Below are 18508 nucleotides of genomic sequence, written 5' to 3' on the forward strand. Positions count from 1 at the left end.
CCAGAAAGTGCCCAAGGATGGCATCTAGCCCAGGACAGGAGTCCTCCACGCACCAACCTCATCACAGAACTCACTCTTTCCTAAGGCAGTTCTACACTTAAAATGCTGCAGCAACACAGCTGCATCACTGTAGTGCTTCAGTGAAGATGCTACTACTCCGACAGGAGAGTTTCTCCCATCAGCATAGTTAATCCACCTCCACAAGAGAGGGGGGCTGTGTCAATGGGAGAAGCCCTCCTGTAGACATAGCACTGTCTACACTGGTCTGGTATAAACCGTGCTGCTCAGGGGTGTGGATTTTTCACAGCCCTGAGTAACAGTTATACTGATGCAAGTCTATAACGTAGACCTGGCCTAAATAGTTTGTTACTTTGATTCTCTTACTTTTTCAGGAATTCCTCAGTCAGCATGGATTCACCAAGGGCAAGTCATGCTTGACTAATCTAATTGCCTTCTATGATGAGATAACTGGCTCTATGGATGAGGGGAAAGCAGTGGACGTGTTGTTCCTTGACTTTAGCAAAGCTTCTGACACGGTCTCCCACAGTATTCTTGCCAGCAAGTTAAAGAAGTATGGGCTGGATGAATGGACTATAAGGTGGATAGAAAGTTGGCTAGATTGTCGGGCTCAATGGGTAGTGATCAATGGCTCCATGTCTAGTTGGCAGCCAGTATCAAGTGGAGTGCCCCAAGGGTCAGTCCTGGGCCGGTTTTGTTCAATATCTTCATTAATGATCTGGAGGATGGTGTGGATTGCACCCTCAGCAAGTTTGAAGATGACACTAAACTGGGAGGAGAGGTAGATATGCTAGAGGGTAGGGATAGGATACAGAGAGACCTAGACAAATTGGAGGATTGGGCCAAAAGAAATCTGATGAGGTTCAACAAGGACAAGTGCAGAGTCCTGCACCTAGGACGGAAGAATCCCATGCACCGCTATAGACTAGGGACCGAATGGCTCGGCAGCAGCTCTGCAGAAAAGGACCTAGGGGTTACAGTGGACGAGAAATTGGATATGAGTCAACAGTGTGCTCTTGTTGCCAAGAAGGCCAATGGCATTTTGGGATGTATACGTAGGGGCATTGCCAGCAGATCGAGGGACGTGATCATTCCCCTCTATTCGACACTGGTGAGGCCTCATCTGGAGTACTGTGTCCAGTTTTGGGCCCCACACTACAAGAAGGATGTGGAAAAATTGGAAAGAGTCCAGCGGAGGGCAACAAAAATGATTAGGGGACTGGAACACATGACTTATGAGGAGAAGCTGAGGGAACTGGGGATGTTTAGTCGTGGAAGAGAAGAATAAGGGGGGGATTTGATAGGTGCTTTTAAACTACCTGAAAGGTGGATCCAAAGAGGATGGCTCTAGACTGTTCTCAGTGGTAGCAGATGACAGAACAAGGAGTAATGGTCTCAAGTTGCAGTGGGGGAGATTTAGGCTGGATATTAGGAAAAACTTTTTTACTAGGAGGGTGGTGAAACACTGGAATGCGTTACCTAGGGAGGTGGTGGAATCTCCTTCCCTAGAAGTTTTTAAGGTCAGGCTTGACAAAGCCCTGGCTGGGATGATTTAGTTGGGGATCGGTCCTGCTTTGAGCAGGGGGTTGGACTAGATGACCTCCTGAGGTCCCTTCCAACCCTGATATTCTATGATCCCCATTTTCCTTTTTTAAATAAGGCTACCAAGGAATCTGTAGTCTCCCCCTTGGCAGAGCATCTGGATGGAGATCCATATCATGCCTGGAAGGATTTCTGCTATGAAAAAAGCCAGGCTTTTTCTGAATTACAGCCCCTTTCAGGACTGATGTTGAAATCTCCAGAAACAAGCCTGCAAAGGGGACAAGGTCTAACTCTCTGCCTTTAGTCTGGAGGGATCACAAGGAACAGAGTTTTTGCTGATGAGAGGGAAAGCCCTGCTAGTAATCTTTAGCTAATTAGGAAATTTTCTATGCAATAGTCACGTGTGAGCAGCAGAGTCTGAATGACAAATGTTCAAAGGTTAAAAGTTATAAATTTTATTCCCCTGCCAATCTTTAGCTAGAAATCCCTCTCCTGTTTATATCTAACTATCCTGGCAAGGACTACTGGTTGTAAATATTATTGGGTTATGCTGGGGAAAGGGGTCACCTACAGCACTTAATTCCAGTTAAATCAATGGGCTTAGGCAGATGAGAGAAGTTAGTTGAATTCAATCCGATCTGCTGAGGCTCTTATAACAGTATCCATCACAGTAGCATAGTTCCCATTACACAGGGAAACTGAAGGAAAATGGTAGGGGAGTCTGGAAGTGGCCAAAAACTAAATGAGATCTTTGGGAAACCTAATTGCCTTTGAGCTTATCCATCTTTTCCCCATTTAGTAGTTGTGATTATAGGCATCAGAATAAATAATTCCCAGGATAGAAAAGGGTGGAAAGAGGGAGAGAGAAAGAAACAGCACTGATCATAATTGATCTGTGGAACTCACTGCCACAAGATATCATTGAGGCCAAGAATTTAGCAGAATTCTAAAAGGATCAGACATTTATACAGATAAAGAGAACATTAGTTATATTAGATAGTAGGTTTATAAAAGATATGGCTTATGCACTGAGGCATGAGTTAGCTACTGACAAGGTGAGGAAAAAACTTCCCCTGTGAGCAAGCTATCTCATCATTTTCCATGATGGAGGTTTAACACCTTCCTCTGAAACATCTGGCATTGGCCACTCTTGGAGACAAGACTAGGTAGACCATTGTTTTAAACTGGTCTGGCAATTTCTATGGTATGGAAAACTGTCAGGACAGAAAGTATGTTAGAATATCACTGAGTTGGGAAGAATTTTGCAGGGTGGGGGGCAGGATGGGCAGAATATGGCCAAAAAAAAAAAAATCAAAAAGGATTACTTGGGGCTCACAATAAAGTTGGGTCCTGGCTAATTTGGGAGCCTGATGCAGGGGAGAGGATAAAAATCCAATGTTTCTGCTTAAAGAGGTGGAACTCTGGATAAGTTAACTAGGTTATTCCATGTAGATCTGCTGAGCCTCAACTCACCAGCACACAGCTGAGAGAATACTTGCAATACCGCCTGCTGTCTTTCACTATCATACAAAATGGAATTTTCTAGAATAGTTAACTCAACCCAGGAAGCTTAGAAGAACTTGATGGTGGATAAAAAATGTGAACAGCTATCTAATTGGCAATCAACTCTTTATACCTTGTGCACAGGGAAGTACCATGGAAAACATGTAAATAATGAAAGGGCTCATGTCTACACCACAACTGAACACCCATGGCTGGCCCATGTCAGCTGAAGGACCCTCCAGTCTGAGCCTAAATGCAATTAAACAGCCCCCATAGCTGATTCAGATTTGCAGGACTTGAGCTGACACAGGCCAGCCACGGCCTGTGTCAGCTAATTTTAGTCACTAATTTTAGTGTAGACACACCCTTAGTGGTGTCACCTAACAAATGGAGGTAGGAACATAAATATCCCAGATAAGCAACAGCTGGGGTTAGAAGCATGAATAAACAGAGCTTTATTCGCACAGCATCCTATACTATCACACAGCTGTGATAACCACTTAACAGCACATGAAGGAGGGAGATAAACTGTTTCAGTCAGGGCCATAAGGTCCAAGTATCGGATGTGATGGATCAGACCATGGGCTAGTTCAGTACCCTGCCTCTTGAACTGGCAAATGCTAGATACTCCAAAAGAAGTCAGTCAAGCTACCCTTAATGAACCTAACCAACTGTGTATGCCAATTCCTTTTCACCCACCACAGGTAATCAGATTGTCATGAAGGATGGTATTTTACTACCTTTGTTCTCTTTATCTGCATGGTTTCAGAGGTTATTAATGGTTATAAGTTTTAGACTAGAAGGCAGGAAAAATGCAACATACAAAACTTTAAGACTAGGACATCTTGCAGCATTCTACAATCATCATATATATAGTACATGAAATGAAACTTTAACCAGCATTGTAGTACAGCCAAGCTAGGCTGAAAGAGGCAGATGTTTAGGGTGTAGCATTGCTGTATGTTGCTAGTTTAGGACAGGAGGATCCTTCAGCGATCCACTCTCATAGTCACCTCTTCCCTAAGTTTTGTTCACTCCCCCCAGACCGTATTCCTTCCACAACCACCAGTCAATCAGCTCAGACAGCTCTGCTGCTCTCAGCCCCAATCCGCTTCCCTGATTCATGCTTGGCCAATCACGTCTGGAGAGACTCCAGGGATGCTGCTCAACTTGCTGCATTAAAAGTTCGTTCTTTCCTTTTGCCTCATCAACCAGTTTCCTCCCCTCCCTGACTGGCTCCACACATCTAAAACCCCTATCACAGCACTGCTGCTCCTCAAACTTGCGCCACCTCCTTCACCCATTTCTCTTTCAGCCCAAGATCTTGTCAAGTTTCTCAGAAGGTGAACAACTCTGCAAGGTGAAGGCCATCCTCCCATTCCCGCTGCTGATCCTCAGCTCACACACCCCTCCTTGCTCAGTCTAGGGGCACCTCTCCTCTCCACTCCCAATCCCATCTCCCTCCATCACAAGTGATAATCCAGCTAGCATCCTCCCCATATAACAGGGGCAGCCACCATGTAATTCTTGGCTCATCACTTCCCTTCACCAGAGATTGGCACGCCTGGAGGAGCAGGTGATGCGCTACAAGACAAGAGAGAAGTAGTAGGGAGCAGAATTGTGAAGGTACTCGGAGGTGAGGATAACAGACATGAACTTGATGGACTGAAGCAGGGAGAGCCAGTAGAAGGATCAAAGGTGTGTGTGCGCGCGCATCATGATCAGAGCGATGGGCAAGGAAGATGACCTCAGCAGCAGCATTCTGAATGGACTGTAGCGGGTAGCATCAGCATTTTGGGATACATTTACACAGTGAGCGGCAGCCCACAGCGGAAAGTCTCAGAGACCAGGTTGACAGACTCAAACTTGTGGGGCTGGGGCTGACACGCTAAAAATAGATGTGTAGAGGTTACAGCTCGGGCTGGAGCTCAGGCTCTGAAGCCTAGGGAGTGGGGTTATCTTAAGAGCCAAGCCAAAATGTCTACACAGCTATTTTTGGCATGACCAAGGCTCCAAGACTCACTGTCATGGGCTGTGTAGATGCACGCAGGGAGACCAGTGGTGAGAGGTTACAGTAACTGGGGGGGAGAGGCAGAGGACGTCTGGATGAACATTCCTACTAGCTGGACAGAAAGAAATAAGATAGATCTCAGAAACATTGTGGAGGGAGAAGTAGCAGGATTTGGCCAAAGCCTGGACGTGTGGGCAAGAGAGGGTGGCGTTAAAGGTGGGCCCGATGACTTTTCCCCAAACTTTCCTGCTCACGTGCTGCACCCCACTGGTTCCGCTTTCCTCCATTCCCTTTTGTCTCCTACCACAAGCAGCCCTGAGCTTCTCCCATATACCTTGAGCATCTTCCCTGTTTTGTCACACTTTCCCCACACCCACCTCTTTCCATAAACTCTAATCAACAGCACATCAGAACCTTCTCTTTGAAAGGTCAGCAAGACCTCAGCTAGAAAGGCAAGGTAGAGGAAAGACAGCACAGGAAGGCTTAGGAGTCTTGTGTCTGCCTAGACTGTAAGATCCTCAGGACAAGGCCCAATCTTCACTCCCTCCGCAAAGCACAGGACACACCTAGGATGTTATATACAAATGTTATGTCAGCAAGTCTCTAACGGAATCTAGGGAGGGAGAATGCATTCCTCCAAGTCTGATCAGTGCATCAACCCTAATCATGTAGGCACTCTTCACACCAGCACATACAGACTGCGAGCTGCTTTGCCGTGCCCGAGCCCTGACATACGTCACAGTCAAATCTCCAGAACAACAGACTCATCTGAATTCATGTGAACAGCCCCCAGACTTCTTCCTTACCTGGTTCATGACATAGGTAGGAGTAAAATCCTTCAGATTTCAGCATGATGAGCAGTGATGCCCAGCCCAGAAGAACAGCAGAGAAGAGAAGATTCTCTACAACAGCTGTGCATGCCATCCACCAGCGTCGCCGATGCGCAGTAGCAAGTGTGGGAGCCATTGCAACACGTGAGGACTTATTTCTCTAGTATCTAAACCTGTAACAAATTGAAAACAGGACTCTTAAGTTCATCCCCATGTGTCAATATTTATAAAATTAGATATTCATGGCTCCTACTTGCAGGTAGGGGCTACATGGAACATAATTCAAATACAGATATCTTCTCTGACAGATGTGCAAAACTACACACTAAATCAGGGGTAGGCAACCTTTCAGAAGTGGTGTGCCAAGTCTTCATTTATTTACTCTAATTGAAAGTTTTGTGTGCCAGTAATACATTTTAACGTTTGTAGAAGGTCTCTTTCTAGAAGTCCTGCACTTAGGACGGAAGAATCCAATGCACCGCTACAGACTAGGGACCGAATGGCTAGGCAGCAGTTCTGCGGAAAAGGACCTAGGGGTGACAGTGGACGACAAGCTGGATATGAGTCAGCAGTGTGCCCTTGTTGCCAAGAAGGCCAATGGCATTTTGGGATGTATAAGTAGGGGCATAGCGAGCAGATCGAGGGACGTGATCGTTCCCCTCTATTCGACACTGGTGAGGCCTCATCTGGAGTACTGTGTCCAGTTTTGGGCCCCACACTACAAGAAGGATGTGGATAAATTGGAGAGAGTCCAGCGAAGGGCAACAAAAATGATTAGGGGTCTAGAGCACATGACTTATGAGGAGATGCTGAGGGAGCTGGGATTGTTTAGTCTGCGGAAGAGAAGAATGAGGGGGGATTTGATAGCTGCTTTCAACTACCTGAAAGGGGGTTCCAAAGAGGATGGCTCTAGACTGTTCTCAATGGTAGCAGATGACAGAACGAGGAGTAATGGTCTCAAGTTGCAATGGGGGAGGTTTAGATTGGATATTAGGAAAAACTTTTTCACTAAGAGGGTGGTGAAACACTGGAATGCGTTACCTAGGGAGGTGGTAGAATCTCCTTCCTTAGAGGTTTTTAAGGTCAGGCTTGACAAAGCCCTGGCTGGGATGATTTAACTGGGACTTGGTCCTGCTTCGAGCAGGGGGTTGGACTAGATGACCTCCTGAGGTCCCTTCCAACCCTGATATTCTATGATTCTAAGTCTATAATATATAACTAAACTATTGTTGTATGTAAAGTAAATAAGGTTTTTAAAGTGTTTAAGAAGCTTCATTTAAAATTAAATTAAAATGCAGAGCCCCCCGGACCACTGGTCAGGACCTGGGCAGTGTGAGTGCCACTGAAAATCAGCTCGTGTGCCGCAGGTTGCCTACCCCTGCACTAAACAGAAGCCATTGGGGCGTAAAACTAACCTCTGCAGAATGAAATTCAAAGAGTCAATGTCAAGCATGCTGCTCAGAAGGGAAGGGAACACAGGTGCACTTGGACCTGGCCTTATTATGGTCCCTCTGCTGCATATATTGCACTCCAGGGGAGTGTTCACCACTTCCGTTCTACCTGCTGAACAGCAGGTATGAAAGCACACCCCGGGTGAAACCATAGCAGGAGAGGTCTCCTGCTGCCTGCTCAGAGTCCATTTTTATGGCAACCGCAGTGCCCTGCCTGCCACCTGTAGAGAGATGGAGGGAGAGGACAAGGCAGACCTCCTTTTTAAGAAAAGGAGTACTTGTGGCACCTTTCATCAGATGCATCTGATGCTGTAGCTCACAAAAGCTTATGCTCAAATAAATGTGTTAGTCTCTAAGGTGCCACAAGTACTCCTTTTCTTTTTGCGAATACAGACTAACACGGCTGCTACTCTGAAACCTCCTTTTTAAGAAATACAGCAGCTTGCAGAATGGAGAATCATCCAACATATCAGTCTATCTGCAGCACTGAAGGCAGGAGAGGTTTGGGCCCTGCAAGGGTGCTGATCTGGTTATCTATGCCTGTTGAGTCTCAGCCATTCCTGATCATTTTGAGTCCATCAAGCTTGAGCAAATGATGGATTCACCCTACACTGGAGTGCAGATCTGCTCTGAAGAGCAACTATGAAAGTGGTGTTTTAGAAGCAACCACTGATTTTGGCTGCCCTATTTGAGACAGCCTGGGCTTCGTTTTCAAGAACTTTGAACTCCAAAATCAGTGGCCATTTATTTCAGTTCCTAAGCTCAGGGTCTCTACCTCAAATACCTCTTGGAAGATTTGTTGGTCAGGCTAGATCAGTGGTTCTCAACATTTCCAGACTACTGTACCTCTTTCAGGAGTCTGATTTGTCTTTCATATCACAAGTTCCATCTCACATAAAAACCTCTCCGGCTGCCCAGCTCAGAAGGCAGTGCCACCACCAGCAGCAGGACAGAAGTAAGGGTGGCAATAGCATATTGTGCCACCCTTCCTTCTACGCTGCTGCTGGCAGGAGCGCTGCCTTCAGAGCTGAACAGCTGAAGAGCAGCAGATTTTGGCCAGGGTGTTCGTGTTGTTTGCAGAACGGGACGACTATTTTTAAAATCCTGCTCCTGTCCCACCCTGCAACATCCACTCCCACATTGTTTGTTGAATTGTTATCCCTCTCCCACTGTTATGGCAGTGGGTCCTGCAAGACCCACTAGACCCCAGTCCTGCTGCAGGGCTCTAGAGCCAGTTGTAAACTTGGCAAAAAAGATGAATTGACCTATCCCCTGGAAGACCTCTGCATACCTCCAGGGGGTACACATACCTCTGGTTGAGAGCCACTGCTCTAGATGAGACTCATAGCCCTATTTGAAGAAGCCATTTCTATAGTCACTTTTCGGAGAAGAACTCACTTTAATTATGATGAGGGAGAGAAGGTCATGAGGAAAAGTCAGGAACGTCAAGGCTGCCTGTGATTACTGGATCTAGAGCAAGTCCAAACTTATAAGGTCTCTTCCTCCTGGCTCACACCCAGCATGGAGGGTCTGACCCAATTTACTAACAGGAAGCTTGAGCCTAATGCTGCAGTGATGGGCAGAACCCTGAACCCCTGGCCCCTTCATGCACTTCCCCACTCACAGAACCCGCATGTCACCTGGCACAAGGTGCAGCCCTTCCCTGTCCACATGAACTACCATGACCCTTCTTCACCCCACACAGACCCCCCCCCACTCCCCCCCCCCCCGCCTCTGCAACAGCCAAAACCAGTCTGAACTGGCCAGAGCATTGAAAAGAGAGGGAAGAACAGGCTCTGGGACAACCATGCCAGCTCCAGAATATGCAGGGACTGACCCCCACATTGGGGATCATAGAATCACAGACTAGCAGGGGTGGAAGGGACCTCAGGAGGTCACCTAGTCCCACCCCCTGCTCAAAGCAGGACCAATCCCCAACTAAATCATTCCAGCCAGACACTGAGCCCCCGCAGCTGGCTCCAAAATGTGCCCCCAACGCTCAGCTCTCCCCTCAGCTCCCCCTTTCCATCGGTTCCCTCCCTCCTGAGAGTGCCCCCAACTCCCCCCTCTTCCCACTCTGGGTACCCCAACTCCCTTGGTACCCCCTGCTCCATCTGTCCCCTCCCCCTCAGAGAGCCCCCAACTCCCCCCTCCCGGTACCCCCACCCCCTCAGTAGCCCCTGCTCCATCAGTCCCCTCCCCCCTCAGAGTGCCCCCAACTCCCCCCTCCCAGTACCCCCACCCCCTCGGTACCCCCTGCTCCATCTGTCCCCTCCCCCCTCAGAGTGCCCCCAACTCCCCCCTCCCGGTACCCCCACTCCCTTCTCCATCAGTCCCCTCCCCCCCCAGAGTGCCCCCAACTCCCCCCTCCCGGTACCCCCACTCCCTTCTCCATCAGTCCCCTCCCCCCCCAGAGTGCCCCCAACTCCCCCCTCCCGGTACCCCCACTCCCTTCTCCATCAGTCCCCTCCCGGTACCCCCCACCCCCTCGGTACCCCCTTCTCCATCAGTCCCCTCCCCCCTCAGAGTGCCCCCAACTCCCCCCTCCCGGTACCCCCACTCCCTGCTCCATCAGTCCCCTCCCCCCCCAGAGTGCCCCCAACTCCCCCCTCCCGGTACCCCCACTCCCTTCTCCATCAGTCCCCTCCCCCCTCAGAGTGCCCCCAACTCCCCCCTGCCGGTACCCCCACCCCCTCGGTACCCCCTGCGCCCCCTTCTCCATCAGTCCCCCACCCCGCAGCACCTCGCCCGGCCCCGGCCCCGGCTCACCCCGCCCGGCTGCTCTCCGGGTCTCGCTCGCTCCGGTTCCACCCGGTGTTTTTTATTCGGCTCCTCAGACAAAACAGCGGCGGACGGTGATTGGTGGCGAAGGGGCTGGAAACAGGCGGTGACCAATCAGCGCCCATCCGGCACGGGAGGGGGCGGACGCCCCGCCCCTGAGGTCCCGAAGCCGAGCGCGAGGGGCTGCTGCGGCTCCGGGGGCCTCGGGGGGCGTCCCCGGGCCAGTGCGCCCGCTGCACCCATCGCCCGGGCTCCTCACCCCCATCAACCAGTGCACCCACCGCCCCCGCTGCACCCACCGCCCCGTGCACCCACCGCCCCGTGCACCCATCGCCCGGGCTCCTCACCCCCATCAACCAGTGCACCCACCGCCCCCGCTGCACCCATCGCCCCGTGCACCCACCGCCCCCGCTGCACCCACCGCCCCCGCTGCACCCATCGCCCGGGCTCCTCACCCCCATCAGCCAGTGCACCCGCCGCCCCCACTGCACCCATCGCCCCGTGCACCCACCGCCCCCGCTGCACCCATCGCCCCCGCTGCACCCATCGCCCGGGCTCCTCACCCCCATCAACCAGTGCACCCACCGCCCCCGCTGCACCCATCGCCCCGTGCACCCATCGCCCCCGCTGCACCCATCGCCCCGTGCACCCATCGCCCGGGCTCCTCACCCCCATCAGCCAGTGCACCCACCGCCCCCGCTGCACCCATCGCCCCGTGCACCCACTGCCCCCGCTGCACCCATCGCCCCCGCTGCACCCATCGCCCGGGCTCCTCACCCCCATTAGCCAGTGCACCCATCGCCCCCGCTGCACCCACCGCCCAGTGCACCCATCGCCCGGGCTCCTCACCCCCATCAACCAGTGCACCCACCGCCCCCGCTGCACCCACCACCCGGGCTCCCATCGCCCCCGCTGCACCCACCGCCCGGGCTCCCACCGCCCCCGCTGCACCCACCGCCCCGTGCACCCATCGCCCGGGCTCCTCACCCCCATCAACCAGTGCACCCATCGCCCCCGCTGCACCCACCACCCCGTGCACCCATCGCCCGGGCTCCTCACCCCCATCAACCAGTGCACCCATCGCCCCCGCTGCACCCACCGCCCCGTGCACCCATCGCCCGGGCTCCTCACCCCCATCAACCAGTGCACCCACCGCCCCATGCACCCACCGCCCCGTGCACCCATCGCCCGGGCTCCTCACCCCCATCAACCAGTGCACCCACCGCCCCCGCTGCACCCATCGCCCCGTGCACCCATCGCCCCCGCTGCACCCATCGCCCCGTGCACCCATCGCCCGGGCTCCTCACCCCCATCAGCCAGTGCACCCATCGCCCCCGCTGCACCCACCGCCCCGTGCACCCATCGCCCGGGCTCCTCACCCCCATCAACCAGTGCACCCACCGCCCCCGCTGCACCCACCACCCGGGCTCCCATCGCCCCCGCTGCACCCACCGCCCGGGCTCCCACCGCCCCCGCTGCACCCACCGCCCCGTGCACCCATCGCCCGGGCTCCTCACCCCCATCAACCAGTGCACCCATCGCCCCCGCTGCACCCACCGCCCCGTGCACCCATCGCCCGGGCTCCTCACCCCCATCAACCAGTGCACCCACCGCCCTGTGCACCCATCGCCCCGTGCACCCACCGCCGGGGCTCCTCACCCCCATCAACCAGTGCACCCATCGCCCCCGCTGCACCCACCGCCCGGGCTCCTCACCCCCATCAGCCAGTGCACCCACCGCCCCCGCTGCACCCACCACCCGGGCTCCCATCGCCCCCGCTGCACCCACCGCCCCGTGCACCCACCGCCCGGGCTCCTCACCCCCATCAGCCAGTGCACCCACCGCCCCCGCTGCACCCATCAGCCAGTGCACCCATTGCCCCATGCACCCACCGCCCAGTGCACCCATCAGCCAGTGCACCCACCGCCCGCTGCACCCACCGCCTAGGCCCCTCGCCCCCCATTCACACAGTGCACCCACCGCCCAGGCCCCTCGCCCCCCATCACACAGTGCACCCATCGCCCCCACTGCACCATCGCCCAGGCCCTTCGCCCCCATCACCCAATGCACCCTTCACCCACTGCACCATCGCCCGGTGCGCCCATCACACACCGCACCATCACCTGGTGCACCTATCACCTGGGCCCTGTGCACCCATCACCCACTGCACCCATCACCTGGGCCCTTCACCCCCACCACCCAGTGCACCATCACCCACAGCACCATCGCCTGGGTCCTTCGCTCCCATCACCCAGTGCACCCATCAGCCACTGCACCATCACCTAGGCTCCTCGCCCCCATCACCCAGTGCACCCATCGCCCGGGCCCTTCGCCTCCACCACCCAATGCACCCATCACCCACTGCACCATCGCCCGGTGCACCCATCACCCACCGCACCATTGCCCAGTGCACCCATCACCTGGGCCCTGTGCACCCATCACTCACTACACCCATCACCCAGTGCACTCATCACCCGGGACCCTCACCCCCATCACACACTGCTCCCATCGCCAGGGTCCCTTGCCCTCATTGCGCCGTCGCCTGGGCTGCTCGCCCCCATTGTCCAGTGCACCATCGCCCGGGCTACTCGCCCCCATTGCAGGCATTTCCTGGGCCTCCTGCCCCCACTGCACGGTGCGCCATCTCCTGAGCCCATCACCCCCAATATCTGGGCCCACCGTGCACCCATCACCCGGGCCTGTCGCCCAGTGCCACCCACTGCCTGGACCCATCCCAGCATTCCCATCACCAGGGTATATTTTATTGCCATGGACTATCCAGGCATTCCTTGCCAGGATGTAGCTAATTTCCTGTTACTATAGGATCTAGGCACCCAACACTGTGATGTATCTGGGCCCCCTTGAAAGCTCACCCCATCGCTTTATTGTTCTTATAGTCACAAAAATGTCACTACTATTTCACTGCTGTCTCCTTCTCCATCCCTCCTGAGTCACTAATGAGAACTATCACCCCCTTTCCTTTCTGTCACATCCTTTCCCCTACCTGTAGGTCTCCCACTTTTCCCAGTACTCTACGTTTTGATGGACTGACCTTGGTCCATATTCATGGCCATTTATGACTGGTATTATTTTCCAAACTTTTGGGCATTTCCCTTGCCCCTGAGGTCCACGTAACAATGATAAGATACAGGCTAGAAAGATACTGGAGAAACACAAGAGACTTATAGGCCCAGGCCTATACAGATCAGTTTAAGCACTTATATTAGGGCAAGGCCCAACAGAAGTAAGTGGCTTAACAGAGTTAGCACAAGTAAATAAAATAGCAGTGACCTTAAGTCATAAAATGGCATAAAACTTTGTTATATTTTGCAATATTCAAAATGCTGAGACTAAGCATAAAACTGTTGAAAGCTAATGGCAAGAAGTCCAGTTGGTACCAGTTTAGGATATTTTTGGAAGACAACATTAGCAGATGTCCAACTGCACATAGACATAGTAACCAATTGACATATATGCTAATGAGGTTAAACTAATTAATATAATAACCTACAGAATAAGAACACCCCAAAATTATGAGGGTGAAGAAGTTGAGATGTGGTAAAGGAGGGAGGAGATGCTTATACATATGCATGAGGAGAATTGGCTTATACATATATATGAGGCCTATAAAATATCTGGTCATGGGTTAAGCCGTTGGAGTCCTCCACTGGCATGCTGGAGTCAGACTAGGATCTGCCTCAACCTTTCGAGTCCTCCCCAAGGATAGAGGGAGTATACATATGTAATGGTGCTGGACATAATTACAGGACTGTACGACTTCACCTTACTTGGGTTGGTTTACTTATAGGACTAATCGTCATGAAAATAAAAATTTTACAACTCCAAAGTCTTCTTTCGTGTGAGTACTGTTGTGATTGTCATGCACATCAGAGCTTCCAATTGAGCATTAATTCTGATACTAGTGAGCCTGATCTTGGGGCAAGAACCCACCAAATTTCAGTGTTAATTTGGGATTCAAAGTAATCAGTATAATTAAAACATAATCAATGGATTTGGCAATACTCCCCTCTGAACTCTCCTAAAAGTCTTTTGATCTTTTTAAATTGTGGTGTCCAAGCTGAAGTCATTATTCAACTTCAGGGCTGCCAAGCGAGCCAGTCTGACAGCCTTTGTTTTGCCCAGGAGACTCCCATTGCTAAAGTCACATACAGCCTTCACGTCACCTTTGTGGCAGCTTCACCTCATTGTCTCTCATTAAATTTATCATTGGCAATAACCCTTACACCCTCCTCAACGGTCCCATTTTCCCTATTCTGTATGTGTGTGAGAGATTACATACTCCTCGTTCTTTTTGCTGATACAGACTAACACGGCTACCACTCTGAACCGATACCCTTCCTATGTAAAGCAGGCTATAATTGCCGTTATTAGTTCTTAGTTTACTGATTTTGGGGCCATTTCTGTCTTGTACCATATATATTCAGTATTTCAGACCTGCCTTCCGGTGTATTTGTGATAGTTTTGGGTATAGAACCAGGGAGATGGCACAGCGCAGAGAGAGGAAGGACCCTGACAGGGGTGGGAGAGAGGCAGCAGCATTAGACTGGTTGCCGTCTGAATCCACTGACTAAGCCTTTGTAGATACCAAACAAGCTGAAAACACGAGATAGAAAAGTGCCAGTGGCAGCAGATGTAGCGTGGAAGTAACGCTTGTGGTGAGGGGCAGAGGCCTGCTAGAACTGGTTTGGGGAACTCGTCTTGCGTGCGCTGACGTAGGAGGCTCAGCTGCTCCACCTGCGGGATCTCGTCAGCACAGCCTGGCATCCTGCTCACAGAAACATTACCCAGGGACTGGCAGAGATTGCATTTCTGCAGCTGTGTGTGTGACAGGCAGGTGTAAATACTCATATCGTTCCATAAGGATTTCCACAGAACATTCCAGTTTCTTGCACCATCTCCAGGTCATCTTCCTGCATGCCAGGACAGTTAACTGACCACGCAGATCAAACACTTAGAAACATTACACAGAGTAATTGTAAACTTCCAAAGCCTCACTCAGTGTAAGAAACTCTCTCAATGGGGATTGTATAAACTGCTTTAAAACCAAACACTGTTAGCAGGAATAGTGAATAACGCTAATTACTCTTAGGAGGTTTTTTTTCCCCTTTTTCAACATCCTCATTTCAACTTCCATATCTATCACAGGGGTGGTCAAACTATGGCCTGAGGGCCACATCCGGCCCTTCAGATATTTTTAATCTGGCCCTCCAGCTCCTGCCAGGGAGCAGAGTCTGGGGCTTGCCCTGCTCTGGCGCTCCAGGTGGGGGCTTGCCCCGCTCCGTGCATGCTGTGGCTCCACACGGCTCCCAGAAGCAGTGGCATTTCCCTCCTCCAGCTTCTACACATAGTGGCAGCCAGGCGGCTCAGCACGCTGCCCCCACCCCAAGCGCCACCCCAGCAGCTCCAATTCGAACCATGGCCAATGGGAGCTGCAGGGGAGGTGCCTGTGGATGGGGCAGCACGCTGAGCCGCCTGGCCGCACCTCTGCATAGGAGCTGGAGGGGGGACATACCGCTGCTTCTGGGAGCTGCTTGAGGTAAGTGCCACCTGGAGTTTGCACCCCTGACCCCCTCCTGTGCCCCAACTCCCTGCCCCAGCCCTGATCCCCCTCCCACCCTCTGAACCCCTTGGTCCCAGCCCGGAGCACCCTCCTGCACCCCCAACCCCTCATCTCCAGCCCTACCCCAGAGCCCATACCCCCAGCCGGAGCCCTCACCCCCCTGCACCCTAACACTCTGCCCCAGCCCAGAGCCCCGTCCCACACCCTGAAGTCCTCATTTATGGCCCCACCCCAGAGCCCGCACCCCCAGCCAGAGCCCTCACACCCTCCCGCACCCCAACCCCCAATTTTGTGAGCATTCATGGCCCGCCATACAATTTCCATACCCAGATGTGGCCCTCGGGCCAAAAAGTTTGCCCACCCCCGATCTATCCAATCCCTTAGTCCACCATGCCTTGCCCTTCCCTCAACATTTGACTGTAGCCTTGATCAACCCTCCAACTCAGAAATTAGTCATTCTTTTGACTTGGTCTTCACCAAGGACTCTCTCTCTCTGTTGCTGAGTTCTCCCTCTCTAGTCACCTGGTCTCTTTGAGCAGTGCTCACCCCGATCCAGCTTTTCTGTGACTTCCAATCCATCAGCACTAAGGACTTCTCTGCTCACAGCCCTCTCCTCTCTTCCTTTTCTTCCAATGACATGGTTGTTGATTTTCTCAGGCCTTCATTCTCCTCCACCCACATCACTTTTGCCCCTCTCTTCCATTTTGAGGTCCACCCTGCCAGTCCCCAGAACTCACTCACCATGACATTGGCTTCCTCTGCTCCTGCTCTCACACTGTGGGGTATCACTAGAAGAAACTCTGTGATCAGGCTGACTTCCTCCCTTACAAATTAATTCTCTGGCGTCTTACTTGTTAAACAACTCTACTTCTCCAACTTAAATGGATCCCACACTAACAATCCCTGACACCTTTCCACCACCTTTGACTCACTCCTCAAGCCCTCCCCTTCTCTTGCCTTCACTTCTCTCTCCACACAATTTCTTCCAGGAAAAACTGGCAAAAGATGACATGTCCTTCACACTGCCCTCCCCTTCTTACAACTTTTACCTCCCTTCTCCCATCACAGGCACAAAGTTTCTTGTCTGCTCTCCTCCTCTAACCCCTGTACTTGCCCCAGTGACTCCATTCCAAACCATTTCCTGGTCTACTTTGTGCTCACTCTCATCTCCCCTTACTTTTCTCCTTAACTTCTCACTCTCTTCTGGTTCTTTCCCTTCACAACGCAAGTGTGCTTTAGTTTCTCTTATCTTAAAAAAATCACCTTGGTCCTGCTTGCCTCTCCAACTACCACTCCTTCTCCCTGTTGTCTCTAAAAGCTCATTGAATATTCAGTCTACAATCACGGTCCAGAGTTCCTCTCCTCCAATTCCATCCTAGACCCTCTCCAAATCTGGCTTCTGCCTCTTGCACTCCACTGAAACTGCTCTTGACAAAGTCTCTAACGACCTCTTCCTAGTTAAAGTTAAATCCAGTACAGCATCCTCATCCTCCCTGACCCGTCAGCTGCCTTCAACACCATTGATCATGCTCTTCTTCTTGAAATCTTAGCTTCCATGAATCTGTCCTCTCCTGGTTTTTCTCCTCTCTGATCACTCCTTCAGTGTGTCCTTTGGAGATTCTTTTCAAACACCCCCCCGGCCCCGCCACCAGTGTTCTGTGGGATTCCACACGTCTCTATCCTTGGTCCCCTTCTCTTCTCCCTTTACAGCTTACCTCTGGGTAATCTCACTTATAAAACACAAACTGATGGCTCACAGACCTCTCTACAGCAGACTTGTCTCCTATCCAATCTAAAACTTCAGCCTCTCTCTCTGAAATTCTCATGGATGTCCACTCACCCATTCAACATGGCTAAAACACTTCTCCTAATCTCCCCCTCCCCCCAAGTCCTCCTTGCTACCTCATTTCTTGATCACTGCGGACAGTACCATCACCCTGCCTGTCACTCAGCCCATAACCTCTCTTCTAGGTCCTCACATCCAGATTATGTCTAAATCTTGCAGATTCTTTCTGCATAACTTTTCTAAGATAGAGTCTCTGCAGTCCATCTGCACAGCTAAAATTCTTGTCCATGCTCTCATCGTCTCATGTCTCAATTACTGCAACATCCTTCTCTCTGGCCTTGACAAATGCAATCTTGCCCCACTGATATCCATTCAGGGTCCTGCTACAAATATAATTTTCCTAGACCATGGCTTTGACCATATCTCCCCTCTCTTTGCAATCCTTCACCGGCTTCCCCTTCTCTATTGCATCAAACATAAGCTATCTACCTATCATCTTTTATATGTTGTAGAGCTGTCAATGTTTGCCTCCAATCAGTCCATGATGCCAATTTCCATTGCCCAGTTAAAATTTCAAACAAGCACCTTTGTGCTTTCTCTCATGCTGCCCCTCACACTTGGAAGGTGCTTAACCCTTTATTATGCACCCTGGGACCAGCTTTCTGGCACTGAGTTAAGAGTTCAGAACATGATACCTATCAAGGACAAAAAACTTACATCTGCTGACTGTACCATCAAAGTCCATATTAAGGTAGGTTTATTGCCATATCTACCATTCTACTGAGAAAACACCTGTTCAACAACACCAAGGAGAAAGCCTCTATAAACAGGGAAATACATAAATATTCTGAGACTTTACCAAACAATCAAGTGATTACCCTTCTAATGTTCATGTAAATCTGTTACCCCAGATGTTATTCATATCTAGTATGTAGATTTATACAAAATAACAGATGTCATAGAATCATAGAATATCAGGGTTGGAAGGGACCTCAGGAGGTCATC

At 51.6% G+C, this 18508-nt stretch overlaps 1 protein-coding gene across 4 annotated transcripts in view; it reads right to left on the minus strand.

Annotated features, from left to right (window-relative positions):
• Window positions 1-10202, minus strand: part of SLC43A2 (solute carrier family 43 member 2) — a 55346-nt gene extending 45144 nt beyond the window's left edge. For 2 of the 4 annotated variants that reach the window (XM_043531468.1, XM_037880438.2), the window contains exons 1-2: window positions 10125-10202; window positions 5881-6077 (exon numbers count right to left, since the gene is read on the minus strand). In XM_043531468.1, coding sequence (XP_043387403.1) covers window positions 5881-6040 — 160 coding nt within the window. In that variant the 5' untranslated portion in view covers window positions 6041-6077; window positions 10125-10202. Of the gene's footprint in view, window positions 1-5880; window positions 6078-8753; window positions 9014-10124 lie in introns of those variants that run through there. The other 2 variants (XM_037880439.2, XM_043531469.1) reach the window with 2 other exon arrangements.
• Between the last annotated feature and the right edge of the window lie 8306 nt (window positions 10203-18508).

This window comes from Chelonia mydas, chromosome 17 (genome assembly GCF_015237465.2).
Source record: "Chelonia mydas isolate rCheMyd1 chromosome 17, rCheMyd1.pri.v2, whole genome shotgun sequence".
NCBI classification, from domain to species: Eukaryota; Metazoa; Chordata; order Testudines; family Cheloniidae; genus Chelonia; species Chelonia mydas.